This window comes from Urocampus carinirostris, chromosome 16, assembly GCF_059441175.1.
Source record: "Urocampus carinirostris isolate Australia breed hairy pipefish chromosome 16, RoL_Ucar_1.0, whole genome shotgun sequence".
In the NCBI taxonomy this organism is placed as follows: domain Eukaryota; kingdom Metazoa; phylum Chordata; class Actinopteri; order Syngnathiformes; family Syngnathidae; genus Urocampus; species Urocampus carinirostris.
This window is the reverse complement of record NC_142364.1, coordinates 30,615,516-30,630,326: the sequence shown is the minus strand read 5'-3', so window position 1 is coordinate 30,630,326 and position 14,811 is coordinate 30,615,516. Positions and strand designations below refer to the sequence as shown.

At 36.3% G+C, this 14,811-nt stretch overlaps 1 protein-coding gene across 1 annotated transcript in view; it reads right to left on the bottom strand.

Annotated features, from left to right (window-relative positions):
• Nucleotides 1-13,959, bottom strand: part of pip5k1ba (phosphatidylinositol-4-phosphate 5-kinase, type I, beta a) — a 29,330-nt gene extending 15,371 nt beyond the window's left edge. The window contains exons 1-7 of the mRNA XM_088355900.1: nucleotides 13,896-13,959; nucleotides 7,909-8,007; nucleotides 7,639-7,831; nucleotides 6,967-7,097; nucleotides 5,149-5,266; nucleotides 3,871-4,023; nucleotides 1,149-1,445 (exon numbers count right to left, since the gene is read on the bottom strand). Coding sequence (XP_088212026.1) covers nucleotides 1,149-1,445; nucleotides 3,871-4,023; nucleotides 5,149-5,266; nucleotides 6,967-7,097; nucleotides 7,639-7,710 — 771 coding nt within the window. The 5' untranslated portion in view covers nucleotides 7,711-7,831; nucleotides 7,909-8,007; nucleotides 13,896-13,959. The remainder of the gene's footprint in view (nucleotides 1-1,148; nucleotides 1,446-3,870; nucleotides 4,024-5,148; nucleotides 5,267-6,966; nucleotides 7,098-7,638; nucleotides 7,832-7,908; nucleotides 8,008-13,895) is intronic.
• Nucleotides 13,960-14,811: the final 852 nt, after the last annotated feature.

Genomic DNA, 14,811 nt, shown 5'->3' with positions numbered 1-14,811 from the left:
CACTGCTACGCAGACGACACTCAACTATATCTTCCGTTGGAGGAATCTGCCACACTAAACTGTGGAAATTTGGAGGCCTGCCTCATTGAGATAAAAGAGTGGATGTCAATCAATTTCTTGCGTCTTAACTCTGAAAAGACCGAAATCTTAGTCATTGGTCCATCTAAATGCCGTGACTTATTCTCAAAAACTGCTGTGAACATTGAAAATGTCACATCACACAGAGTGACTCAGTTAAAAATGTAGGTGTCATATTTGACCCTGATCTATCCTTTGAAACGCATGTAAAGAAAATGACTAGAACCGCTTCGTTCCATCTTCGTAACATTGCTAAAATTTGTTCTATACTGTCTCAATCGGATGCGGAAATTATAATTCATGCGTTTGTTACCTCCCGTCTCGATTACTGTAATGCACTACTCTCTGGTCTCCCGAAGTCTAAAATCAAGTCTCTTCAGCTGGTACAAAATGCCGCAGCGAGGCTTTTAACTAGGACAAAAAAGTCCGATCACATCACACCGATTTTGGCTAACCTGCATTGGCTCCCAGTTAGCCTTAGATGTGATTTCAAGGTTCTCTTAGTATTATACAAAATCATACATGGACTTGCTCCCTCTTATCTTTCAGATCTGATTTCCCCCTTTGTCCAGGTCCGTAGCCTACGTTCTGAGAGTGCCGGTCTTCTGGTGATCCCAAGAGCAAAGAAGTGTTCTGCTGGTTCAAGAGCGTTCTCCATCCGGGCACCGGTGCTGTGGAATGCTCTTCCCCCTGAGATCCGATCTGCAACCTCAGTGGAAATGTTTAAATCCAAGCTTAAAACTCACTTCTACTCTATAGCATACGAATAACCTACTCTTCTCGTCGGCTCCAGAGCAGGGGAATGTATAATAATATTCTGAAAAATAGTCTGTGTAATATAGTGTAATAATCTGTGAAGCCCTTTGAGACTCTTTGTGATTTAGGGCTATATAAATAAAAATGACTTGACTTGACTTCTACCTCCAAGACTTCCTAAAATGTAATCCAATTTTAAGAAAACCCTCGCCTCGTCGAACTCTATCTTAATTCCATGCATGGACATGAATCCATTTTACCTTGTTATTATTTTTATTGAGGAGAATCAGCAAAATATATAAATATTCACTCACCCTACAGTCTCTCTGCAGAGTCTTCATCAAAGCGCTGTGGGTGTCTCCATCAAAGCACAAGCCTTCGTGCATCTCTTGAAAATCTAAGTCTTTGAAGGTAGGTGAAGACTTGGCGTGTTCTTTACGCGAAGCTCGACGTTTATAAGAGGAGCCCTTGAGGTCATACTTGTAGTGCATCTTCATAGCGCGTGGCAGAACGTTGTTCATCACCACCACTCGGAGAGTAACCCCAACACACTGGATGCAATAAAGCCCGTAGAACTTGGGTAGCAAAGTTCTTGGGTTTTGGTTCAAGTTCTACAGGAGTGAAAGCATTTTTTTTATTACAGGTGTTACACTAACAATAGACATGCTAATCCATGAAGTCTAAAAGAATGGCCACAACTCATATAATTGTCATATACAAACCAGCACATGTATATACTTGCTTGTCGATCGAGCTTGTTTAAACAGCAAACTAGATTTTGATCTCAGTACATGTCTAGCAATCTATCTTGTTGTCTCTATCCATCCATCTGTCCAGATACCAAGCTGTCTACCTATCTACCCACATATATATATATATATATATATATATATATATATATATATATATATATATATATATATATATATATATATATATATATATATATATATAGAGATAGATAGATAGATAGATAGATACTTTATTCATCCCCTAAGGGAAATTCACATATATATATGCAGGATTGGGTAGGGTTACTTTAACTTGGTTACTTTCAATTTGTCAATTACTTTTGGATTACTCCAATACCAAATATGCTAATAAAAGACAAAAGAAACTAAATATGAATAAAATGATGACTCACAACACGTGGTAAGCTTTCTCTCCTGGCTTTGATCTCTTTGATCTCTGGCAAAACTAACATAAAATGCGACAGAAACAAAATGAAAATAAATCCAAACAGCTTGCCAACATCATTTTTGCCGTTGCATGTATTCCGTTACTCCCCAAGCCTGCACAAAATTTAGTCATTTGATTCATATTTAGTTTCTTTTGTCTTTTATTAGCATATTTGGTATTGGAGTAATCAAAAACTAATTGAAAGTAATCCTGTTAAAGTAACCCTACCCAACCCTGTGTATATATATATATATATATATATATATATATATATATATATATATATATATATATATATATATATATATATATATATATATATATATATATATATATATATATATATATATATGTATATGTATATGTATATGTGGGAATTTTGTTGATGATTTTAAATCGTGTGTAACTAACTCATGGCCCAAGGTCCTAATATAGCCTGCCACAACAAGTTGTGGACAGCAAGACAATGCTGAGAGAAGCGCAAGAGAAAAATGAACTGCATTCTCTCATACATTTGCTTGCAGTTTTAAATATTAACACTTGATGTCCCTAAAGCCTGACACCACTAGCAAAACACCCAGTGTAGCTGTATTTTCTGACTATGTTATTGTACTTAGAATAAAAGTCCAAGCGTGCTGTTTAAGGAAATACTGAAAATACAAAAAAATAGCGCCTGGGTGTCTATACAGAGGTTTAAATAAGCTTTTGCTTTTTTTATGTAATATATATGAAATCTAACAATGAAGTTCCTATGTTCAGGTTAACATTTTCATACAAAAATAAAAAGTAGGAAGACTTTTAAATCATTTAATCAATCGCTTAAACGCTTGCATGCTATTCTTGTCACTTTCCAGTCCACACGAATTTCTCCCTGTTAAATGAACTGTAGAGGAAATTCAATTTATGTTTTGCTTTTTTCTACAAATGCACAGTTGATGAACACTAAGAAAGATTAAATGTTAGTAAATAAAAACATAAATAAGGGGAAAAAAACCCTCAATAATCGTTTTTTAATCAAATCTTACATCCCTGAATCATATTCTTAATGCGAGCCTCCATTACTTTACTACTTTGGCCCCCATGAGAAATTTCTTTGTACTATGTGGCACCCAAGCTAAAATGGGTTTGACACACCTATTTTAAACGTTATTGCACTGTTATTAATTGCACTGTTGTAACATGTTCCATTGCACTATAATTAAGAAAGAAAATTGCACTAACAACTTGGACCAGTTCCCAAGTACTACCTTATAGATATTATTGCCTGTTTATCCTAACATTCTTTTTATCTTATTTATCTCTTTTAAGACTTTATCCCATGTTCATCCCGGAGTGCCATGTCTAATCTCATTGTTAACGATGTTTACTACATTAACACTAAAGACAATTCTAACAGAGATAACTCCAAATTCAGGATAAGAATTTCCTCCCAAAATTGAAAGAAAAAAAGAGGTTCATGTACTTTAGTTGTCGTTTGCAAAAAAATTTGTTTTGGCGTGCAATTTTTGTCACTTTCTAGTTTGCATGAATTAAATAAACTGTAATATTAATGAATTGAATTCTTGTTTTGGTCTTTTACAAACGGAAAGTCACTAAAAACTACTTGATATTAGATTTTAGTAAAGAAACAATATTGTGAAAAAAATAATAATAATTGTATTATTTTGAATCATATTTGTAATTGAATTGGGAGCTTCCTGAAGATTCCCAGCCCTACAGCTAAGGCAAACTTTTAATACAGCTAATTAACTAGTCCGGCCCCCATGAGAGTAGTTTTTCTACCATGGGACTCATGAGCTAAAAAGAGGCTTGCACTTATATGTATAAGAAAAAAATATTTATTATAAAATCCCTCACCATGTAGTATCCGGGAAGCAGCTTCTGGAGAAATTCTGCCTCTTTAGGTTGCACAGTTTTAATAATGAATTCATCATCACTTGTAAGGTAGAACCAGGAACTGCTGGCACCAGGATTGGACAGCTCTATCAGAGGCTCTTTGCAGATGGAGTACTGAAAAAGATATATTCGATTATACTAGATTAAAAAAACTCAGAGTCAATTACCAGGGTGTGTTTCCTCACATGGTCTATCTGTGCCTTGCAATGTTATATTTGCTTCTGTTTTGTGTGTGTGTGTGTGTGTTTATTGTACAAGGAATGTATGAACATATAATTTTGAGTTAGTTTTTAGCTATAAATAGTCAAATTAAATTTGATTTGATTCGTCACTTCTTGAATATCCAATTATATTGAGGAAATATGCAGCAAATTTCAATTTGTAAAATTCCATGCATATAATGGTCAATGTACTGATGAGCTGTTTTTTCAAATTACTGGTGGTCCTTGAAGGGTGAAGTAGGCGTCAGGTCAGTGACCCCCTCATTGTTTAAGGGCTCTAAATCCTCATTACATTACAAAAAAATAATTATGAAATTATTTGAAACATTATTCAATACTTTACTAGTTTCTTGTATAGCAAGGTCTGTTTTTGATTGGGACACTTTCGTTTGAGAGCGGTGGGAATATGTGTGGTCGTCCATTTGAGATTTTTTTTCTTTTGACTTTCAGATGAAATTCTAAAACTAATTCCGAGCAACTTTTCAATGCTTTGAGAGAGAACCAAGGTATTTATTTGTTGTACTTTTAACCTGGGCGGACCGGAAGACTGTCTACGTTGTTCTTTGTCTTGCCATTGGTAGGATTTGGCCAAATGTAATGCATAATACAGTATGTTACGTATGTCAGAGTTGCGCGATGTCTCAGATGAATCGTGAGATTTGCATAAAATTCAAGGCACATAGCATTTTTATTGCGCTGGGCACCCGTAGGAGTGTGACCTCAACAAACCTGGCATCGACTTCCGCAAGGGATGCCAATTTTTAGAAGAAACTCAAATTTCTCAACCTATGATTTTTATTAAAATTAACATGGGTATGATCATGTATTTTTGCCCAGTATTCAAATCAATGTTTTTCTTTTTACTGAAAGAACGTTTTTAATTGACCTCTAAAAGACATTAAATATTACATACTGTCTCTTTAATGAATTAAGTTTATTTTCCCACCAGCAGGTTCTAAAGATAGAAAATGTCCCTTTAAAGGAAATGAAATAAATCCCGTCAAGTGGCAAAACTTACTAGATAGTCGTCTGGTTTGATGCCAAAAAGTTCCCTGAAGTAGCGGAATGCCAGCGGTGCATATGTCTTGAGGCGAAAATCAGGATAGTGATGTGCTGGAGTCATGTTGCTGCCCGCACTAATAAATGAAAAAGGGGGGTTTTGGGGTGGAAGAAGGAGAAATAGATACTAGTGTGTATTATTTTCACAAACTAGGTTTCCTCTAGAGCCAATTAAAAGCCCTTGGGTTTCACTACAGTTGAACAAACAAAGACGTAACAAACATACTTTTATTTATTAAGTAAAACGAAACTAACGATTATTTGATTTCCAGTATGTGAAATAACGTCTGCCCGGACGCCTGGGGCGTGCTTCTTTTACGTTGGGCGTACAACTTACAAAACGTCTCCGCCCGGGTGGCCGACAACTTTTTCCAGAAAAAGTGAAATCAAAGGTTTGTTTTATTCAGATTTTGAAATCTACGTTCAGCTTTGGAAATTTAGGAATTTCGGTTCGTTTGGCAATTTGCATATTCGGCAGCCGATCAGAAGCCTTCATCGGATAACTTCGTGCTTCCGAACTTTCCCGAGCCTTATAAGGTCGTGCATTTGCATATCATTTTCCAAAGTAGACGCAAGAAAAATGGATAAGTGGTTAGGAATCAAGCCAAAACCTCATCCCCAGAAGAAAGATTCGAAAGAAGCTAACAAAATATATGACGCTACAAAAACTTAATGTACATTAAAAGCGTTGTGAAAAAAGGAGTTCACGTGGCTTTGTAGCAGACGACGCATTGCATGAATGAAGATGAGTAAATACAGTACTCCCTCGGCTATCGCGGCTAATGGGGGACCAAAACCACCCGCGAAAAGTGAAAATCCGCGAAGAGGCGACGCCCCTTCAAAAATGCTTAAAAAAAAAAAAAGTTTTTTATTTTTCATTATTTTATTTTATTATTATTTTTTTTTAGACCCGGTTAATGGGGACCAAAACCACCCGCGAAAAGTGAAAATCTGCAAAGTAGCTTAAGAAAAATAATAATAAAAAAAAATGTATATATATATTTTTAAAATTATTTTATTCTATTATTATTATTTTTTTAGACCCGGTTAATGGGGACAAAAACAACCGCGAAAAGTGAAAATCTGCGAAGTAGCGACGCCCCTTCAAAAATGCTTAAAAAAAAAAGATAATAAGAATATATATATATATATATATATATATATATATATATATATATATATATATATATATATATATATATATATATATATATATATATATATATATATATTTTTTTATTTTATTTTATTATTATTATTTTTAGACCCGCGAAGCTCTGAACCCGCGAACGTGGAACTGCGAAGTAGCGAGGTCCCACTGGTACATACCCATGGCACATGGAAAACAGCCATGTCATATACATGCAGCGAATGTTCTAAGTAGGTTTATAATGAACTTAATTTTAAATAGTTGTTCTGTTATATATTCTCATTATCATTCCTTAATACTTTGCAACAGTAGTTTTTTTTGCGACTTGTCGTCCAATTGTGTTTCAAGTTGTGAAAAATGGGGCAGGCAACTTTATGGCTGGGCAGGCAACTTTTCAGAGTTCTCTGCCCTGGTGCCCGGTAACTTTTTGTCATAAGTTTCAGACACTGTTATTTTAGAGGTTATTCCTGTGATATTCAACCTCGATAAATCTCCTATGAAAGTATAGTGTTTCCATTTTTGTAGGAGCTCATTGATTATGAGGTTATTGTCAAATTCAGTGAGTGATTATTAAGTCAAATTTCTGTGAAATGACATCCTCTCTGACTTAATTTGCTTGCAAAGTACCTTGGTAGGAAGACACTCTCAACTACAGAGAAATCCTGCATGAGAACATCTCTGTCAGGTTTGGAGCTGAGGTTTCCCACGGCGTAACCTATGGCCAGCTGGATGGCTCCTTTTAGAGCCTCGGGTGTTGGCTGAGTGAATAAAGAGAAGATAAAATACACAAAGAACAATCCTTAATATATAGCTTCAAAATTGTTAACAAATTGACCACATTTTAACTGGAAATCAATAAATTTGATCACAAATAATGAAAGTGTTATACAATGGAAGACAATAAAAATGCAAACATTTGGTGTACAGTGTATAGATCAGGCATGTCAAATTCATCTTGGTACGGGGGCAGGATCCAAACTTCGGATTCTCATTGGGCCGGATTGGTTGAAGATTTTTGAACATTCCATGTAAAATTTGAGATTACCAACTCTCTGAATTTGCCAGGCGTATTTTCATATTCTTTATATTTTCAGACATATTCAATGTTAAATTGTGCCCAAAACGTTTGGAACACCCTATATTATGATGACTGTACTCTCTTAACTTGATTTGAAATTAGGCTGTCTGATTGATGGGCACGTTCGACAGTATCCTAACAATGTTGTCATTTCCCTCCAGGTGAGGCCCATTTTATTAAAAATAAATACAAATTTATCAACACTACAATAATACACTTACCTTTTTATGTTCCTTTGGAACTTTGGAGGCAAGACTCCGTCTCCCTGAACTGATTATACTGCTGTCCGACATCTTTCAAAAAGACAGAACTTGAAAAAAAGGAAGTAAGGATGTGGCACACCAGCTTCCTCTTTACTGTCAATTACGTCGGGAATGAATATTAGCAGACCTTCATCTTCCGGGTAAAGTGCTCCTGTACAGAGATGAAGGCATGGATATGATTAAAAAGAAGTCTAAGTCCAGTTCAAGATGTACAGAAACGTTCTTTACCCCACAGAGTGTGCACTGCTTTTGGTCCAGGGTTCAAGCTTTCTGTGCTCTTGTGGGTTTCTTTAGCTCGTGATTCCGTCACAAAGAGTCTTGATCCCACTTAAGAAGGATTGGCAGAAAAATGTTGCTTACACAATGGTCGTGTTTTATAATAAGAAACAGACTGTTTAGATAACATGGTCATACATCGTCCTATGGGCAAGAACAATGAGTAGCAACACACAAAACACTTCAGATTAAAAAAAAAAACCCTGAAAACATAAATTGTAGCTTTATAAGATTTGTTCATGAACTTTTCACATAAGCTACAGTTCTAGGAATTGATTTAGTTGAAAAAAAGATAATATCACAACAATATATGTTTAATAGGGTCGTAGGGGCACCTTTTCTTTTGGTTTGTCTCTGGGAAGTATAGCCTGGTGGCGCCTATCCCTCTCCAGGCCAACAAGTGTTTCCACCCGGACTCAAATATCTAATATATTAATCAAATTATGTATTCAATTTATTGCAATGTAACATTCCTTTAATTTCATGCTATTGATTGTTATAATTCCACTAGAGAGAAACCAGTAATCATGTGTTCATTGCGGAGTTTGTGTATCTAAAAGAACCTGTTACAGGTGAAGTGGAAACCTTTTACTCTACTTTGCACTAAAACCACCCCTCCATTATCTGCCCCCCTTATCCTCAGTAGGGTCGCGGGGTTGCTGGAGCTAGTGCTATCTCCACGCATTGGGCAGCAGACACCCTGAACTGGTTGCCAGCAAGGTGCTGGGCACACAGAGACAGTCAACTCACTTGCGCATTCACACCTCAGGACAATTTGGACCGACCAATTACTCTGACATGCATGTTTTTGGAATGAGGGAGGAAACCGCAGTGCTTGGAGGAAACCCACGCAAGCACAGGGAGAACATGCAAATTCCGCACAGGAAAACTGGTGGCTGGATTTGATCCCATGAACTCAGAACTGTGCCGCGGACGCGCTACCCACTCAGCCGCCGTGCCGCCCGCACTGAAAATAAGGAATCATAATTTTTTACACGCTCAAGTACTTGCTTGTTGTTCCGCTTCTTTTCTTACATGTGGTGGCGCTGTGTGAGGTCACCCAGCATCCACCCCGAAGGAGAAATCCGCTTCCTCTTCCTAGTTCGTGTGTAAATATTCTATCTCCAGCGCCCTAAAAACGTCATCATTCTTATTGTTCAATATCTCGAGCATCCACTCAATATGGTAAGTGTAAATTGTAAAGAAAAGGCAAACTGTTTCTTTTGAAATGAAAGTGGAATAAGAAAGCTTGATGCAGTTGAGAAAATGGTTGGTTCGTTTTTTTTCGGCCACACTCTAACACGGAGGAGGATCTCTTGAAGCTCATCTTCCAAAAATAAGTTACACTTTTTGTATCTTTATAGAGCATATTATCTTATGAAATGTTTATGTTGATTTCAAAACAATACAGCTTACTTATACAAGCCTTAAACATACTTATGTAAACCGTAAACATACAAAATATAGCACTGAAACAACTTACGAACAAATTCGATTTACGAACGATCGTCCGATTGTCACGTTTGTAAATTGGGCAGCGTCTGTAATGGAATTTTCAGAATGAGGTAAACAAAACTGTGTACTGAAGATCATTCGTGAAATCTTTTTACTTGGGTGGGCCACCTAAAGTTTTCGCAATATTTGCACAGATTAGCAACAGACTACAGGGAATAGTCAGAACGCCCTGTGAAGATTTGTTTTCGTTTCCTTTTGACAAATATATGATAATTGAAACACTGGTTATGTTTACAACAGTAACAAAAGGTGTAGGGCACTGGTGTTAAACTCATTTTATATTGTGGGCCGCAGCCACCGCCAGTAGGTATCAAGTGGTCCGGACCACTAAAATGATACCATACTCGGCTATAAGAAACCCAAATATCATGTTTCTCATATGCTTGGGTGTAAAGAAGCACACAAATATTAGGAACATGAAATTTAATCAACATTCCTTTCACAAAACATTTCAAAAAATGCCTCAGCATTCCTCGAGTATGAAAAAGTACCGAAAAGTACTGAAAAGTATGAAAAACTACTGAAGAAGTATTTAAAATGCTGTTAAGCATGAAAAAGCATGTAAAAGTACTGAAAAGTACATATAACAACTAAAATGTAAAGATAGCATTTAAATTTATCAAAAAGTACTGAAAAGTATGAAAAAGTTCTAAATATCATGAAAAAAAGCACTGAAGAGTACCAAAATGTCCAAAATGTGCTGTAAAGTATGAAAAACTACTTGAACGTATTAAAAAATATGAAAAGGTACAGAAAGATAATTAAAAAAACTGAAATGTAGTAAAAATGCTGTAGAGTAGGTAAAAGTACCTTAAAGGTCATTAAAAAATTGTAAAAGTACTCGAAAGTACGAATAAAAACTAACATTTAAAAAGGAGAAAAATTACCTGAAAAGTATTCAAATGAATTGAAATGTACTGAAAAATGAAAATATTGCAAGTCATATTAAAACATCACTAAAAAGTACTAAATATACAAACAGTCCTGCAAAGTATGAAAGACTACATCAAAAAGTAAAAAGGACTAAAAAATTAAATGTTAAAGAGTGAAATATGTGCTGAGAAGGATGGAATAGTTCTAAAATTATACAGATATATAATAAAGTACTTAAAACATATGAAAAGGTAGTGAAAATTATAAAATGCAATAACAAACATATACCGGTATGTAAAAAAAAAACAAAATATCCTGAAAAGTATGAAAACTACATTTCTTGCATGCCGGATTCAATCCCTTGGTGGGCTTGATCTGGCCCGCGGGCCATATGTCTGAAAACCCTGTTACAGGGGATATGGTGCGGGCCCGGATGCAATCTGATTAGTGAAAGGAATGTGTGCTTATGTTACAAAAATAAAGTTCTTAGTGTGGTTGATTGCACACATGATGTAATAATAGGCTGGTACTTGCAGAAACCCGTTGAATGTGTTAATCTGATTTATTTTGCGTTTGTTATGGTCAATTTAAAGCAAATCATTTCTAATCCTGACCGTTCACCACATTGTCATTTCATAGAAAGTATTGTTTTGTAGTTTTGCATTTTTTAACCATTATTATTTTTTTCGACAAAACAGTTCAGTTTCGTGTTATTTTTAACATTCCTGAAGGACTGTTTTTGTGCCGTACCACTAAAGATAGTGTTCCGTTAAATCAAGGTTATAAAACTTGCGGGGCCAATTGCGGCCCTAAGGAGGATAGTTTGAGGCCCCTGCCTTTATATGAAAATTAAAGGTACAGCGTGTATCATTTGACCACTAAATTTGACTGAATTCTGAAACAAAAGCAAGTGCTAGAAATCAAAAGTAAGAATGCAAACTACTGACACTCAGAGTGACCATAAAGCACCATTTTTCTTCTAATTTTTTGCCCAACCTTTGTCAGGGTTTTTCGGGTACCTGTAGCAGCAAGATGGCAGAGAATGATGTCATTTCCCTGTGAGGCCCATGTTATTTAAGATAAATACAAATGAATCAACCTAAATTGACATTTATATGATAGTTCAAGTTCATTTAAGTTATTTCAATCAATAACCATTATTTTTAATGAATGACAATTTTCTTACAACCAGGAGGCACTGAATGATAAACACTGTCCCTTTAAGTGCAGCCTTAAAGGGACAGTATGTATGAATGTATTACTGATTGATTGATTTGTTTTTATACTCTTGGTTTTTAATTTTTGGTTTGGGAATATAAAAAAATTGAAATTCAAAGGATTTTACTAGAACTATTTTGTGAAAAACCCGATTTGGCCGGAACCCCGAAGGGACACTAGCCCCCTTGGCCCCCAAGTAAATTGAGTTTAGACCGCTGCGCTAAATGAACATACAGTGTAAAACAGAACAAAATACTTTTAATCTTTTTATTCAGGTTTGGCAGGAAATTGATCCCTCCCTATCTGACTTTCGACTAAAGGTAAATTTGAGTTGAAACCACAATCCCGGAACATAATTTAAATAAGTAAACAGATCTCCTGTCAACCATCTGTGAGTCATTTTAGCTGAAGTTCACATGTGAAAGCTCAAATGATACACACAATTAAAAAGTTTGCGATGTACACTAGTGTTCAATAGTTTGGGGTCACCCAATGATGTCCTTAAAATCTAAAGTAAAAGCATTGTTTTTTGAAAAAAACAAAAAACAAAAAAAAAAACACAAAAAAAAACAGGAAACTAACCAGAAATACACCCCATATATTGTTAACGTGGCAAATGGCTAGTTTAACTGCTAATGTCTGATATTTAATACAATATTTTATATAGATGTATAGAGGCCCATTTCCGGCAACCTGCACCGTAGTGTTCCAATGGTACATTGTGTATGCCTGGCATGTCCAAAGTTCGGCCCGAGGCCCAGTTACGACCCATGAGCAAATTTGTACAGGCCTGCGCCCTCTGTCTCAGTATATATTATATGTGGTCCGCCAGTGATGTTGAATGCAGTATTAAATAAATTTGTACCCGAATAACATTCACCATTTCACCAGATGTTGGCAGTAACCCTTTGTCCACCTTGCCCTTGGCTTTCTGTGAGGATTTTAGCCCATCCCGTTTCCAACAAGGGGACTATAAATAAAAAAATGAAATTTAATTGTGAGGCCGACCGCTTCCAGGACAGGTGGAGTATTTTTCCCACCGAAATTCGAAACAACTGCGTCTGCCTATTTTTCCAAGAGACTGTGCCTGTTTTCAAAGATCAGAATAGGCACTGCCAGATGAAACATGATGATTACAAAAAGCTAACTGGAAACAAGCGCTGTGAAAGGGTGAAGCAACTGGAAGTTGTTTTAATGGAAGAGAAGCGCTTTTTAGGAGACCCTGCAATCAAAATGAAAATGCTACAAAGGCGAGCTACGAGGTTGCGACGCTGAATGCCAGGCACCGCACACCTATCACTGAGAGTGAATTTTTTAAAGGCTGCTAAAAAATGCCAGGCTGAATAGTTGGCCCTCCCTCATTTCCAGCTCACCAAATGTGGCCTGCTTTATGAAAAGTTTGGACATCCCTGGTGTATACTAAATGAGTTAGAAGGCTAATGGATGATTACAAACGATTGCACGATTATGTTAGCACAGCCTAAACTGTTTAGCTGGTTGGAGAGGCTAAACATCTGACCTTCCATCGAGCTAGTCAAGTGTCTGGAGCATCACATTTTAGGGTGTGCCTAAACTTTCAGAATGGCAACAAAAAGACCACTTTCAAGTGAAGTTCAACAGTCTATTCCTATTCTAAGAGATTAAGGTTATTGGATGCGAGAAATTGCCAAGAAACTAAAGATCTCCCACAACGGTGTATACTACATCCTTCTGAGAACAGCACAATTTTTTTTTTACCAGAGTAGAAAGAAAATTGGTAATCTCTCCACAACCAAGCAAGAGGACAAGTACAGTACAGTCTCTCGGTTGAGAAATAGACACCTCACAGGTCCTCAACTGGAAGGTTTCATTAAATATTACTCACAATAACAGTGTCAACATCAACAGTGAAGAGGTGATTCCAAGATGCTGGCCTTCAAGGCAGAGTGGCAAAGAAAAAAGCAATACCTGAGACTGGCCATGAAAAGGAAACGTTTCATATGGGCAAAGAACAGACCTTGGACAATTTATTTGATAAATAAAAGTGTGACAATTTGATGAAAAAAACAGCATTGTGAGGGTGACCCCAAACTTTTGAACAGTAGTGTACATGTTGAGTAAAAATATAAGTATGGTAATTATTGTACTAGTGCAGTCCTAGCTGTTTGACAAGATTTAGAACGGAGATAAAGTGCTCCTCACAATGTTATTGAGTTTATTTCCTCTTGCTGCAGATTAGCTCCCGTAGGGCTGACAGCCAATTGTAATGATACACTTTAACAGTATTTAAAAGAACAACTTAAGCGTCTCCTCAAAAGTTAAATAAATAACAATTCTCATGAATGCCGTCTTACCTCAAGAGTCATATTTTGACGAAGAATGTTTGAGGAGATCAACTGATACAAACACTGTGGCAGGCTGAAACAATATAAAGCAATGACTTCCTCGTTTCTTCCTCCCCCGCTCACCCTTTGTCTTTCTCCACCTACCTGTCGTACTTTGTAGTTGTCAGGGCCAAAGACTTGACTCTCTCTCTAGAATATATGTTTTAGTTCCATCCATTTTTCCTTAGCAAGCATCTGGTGTTTAATAATCCTCGCAATCCCGTGTTACACCTCCCTGAATCAACACTACTGACACGTAGAGACGATTATTCACACCTTCCCACATGCAATTACTCTTTAATGATCCTAACAGACATGTTTTTTGGAATGTGGGAGGATTCCTCAAGACAAAAACTCCAACAAAAAGTTGTTGACAACAGATTGGACTTGGAAATTTCATTATTGTCATTGTTTTATCCATTGATCTATTTTGTCGGGGTTTCCGAGCGCAGGTGCGGTCACACATCTCCAGCTTGCAAGCAAGTGTTGTGAACAGGGTTTGGCACGTTATTTTCGAAAAGTAATTAGTTATAGTTCCACACTACTTCTTCAAAAATGTAACTGAGTTAGTAACTCAATTACACTAAAAATGTTGCTAGTTACCAAGTAAAGTAACTATTCACTTTAGTAAAAGAAGCTCTATGTCAAAGAATTTGAAATTTCCTGACCAGTATTTGAGTCAGTTGAATAGAGAACAACAAATGGGTAGTTGTGTTATAGAACCTTGTAATATCTATGCACCTCACCAGAAGCAGATTTATCCTACACTTAAAGTGCAACAAAAGAAAACACTAAACAATATTATAAAACAACAATCAGCAGTCAACAATTAAACTGAGTTTAATAAATTACATTTGTTCACTTCCAAGAGCTGGTTCATAGAGCC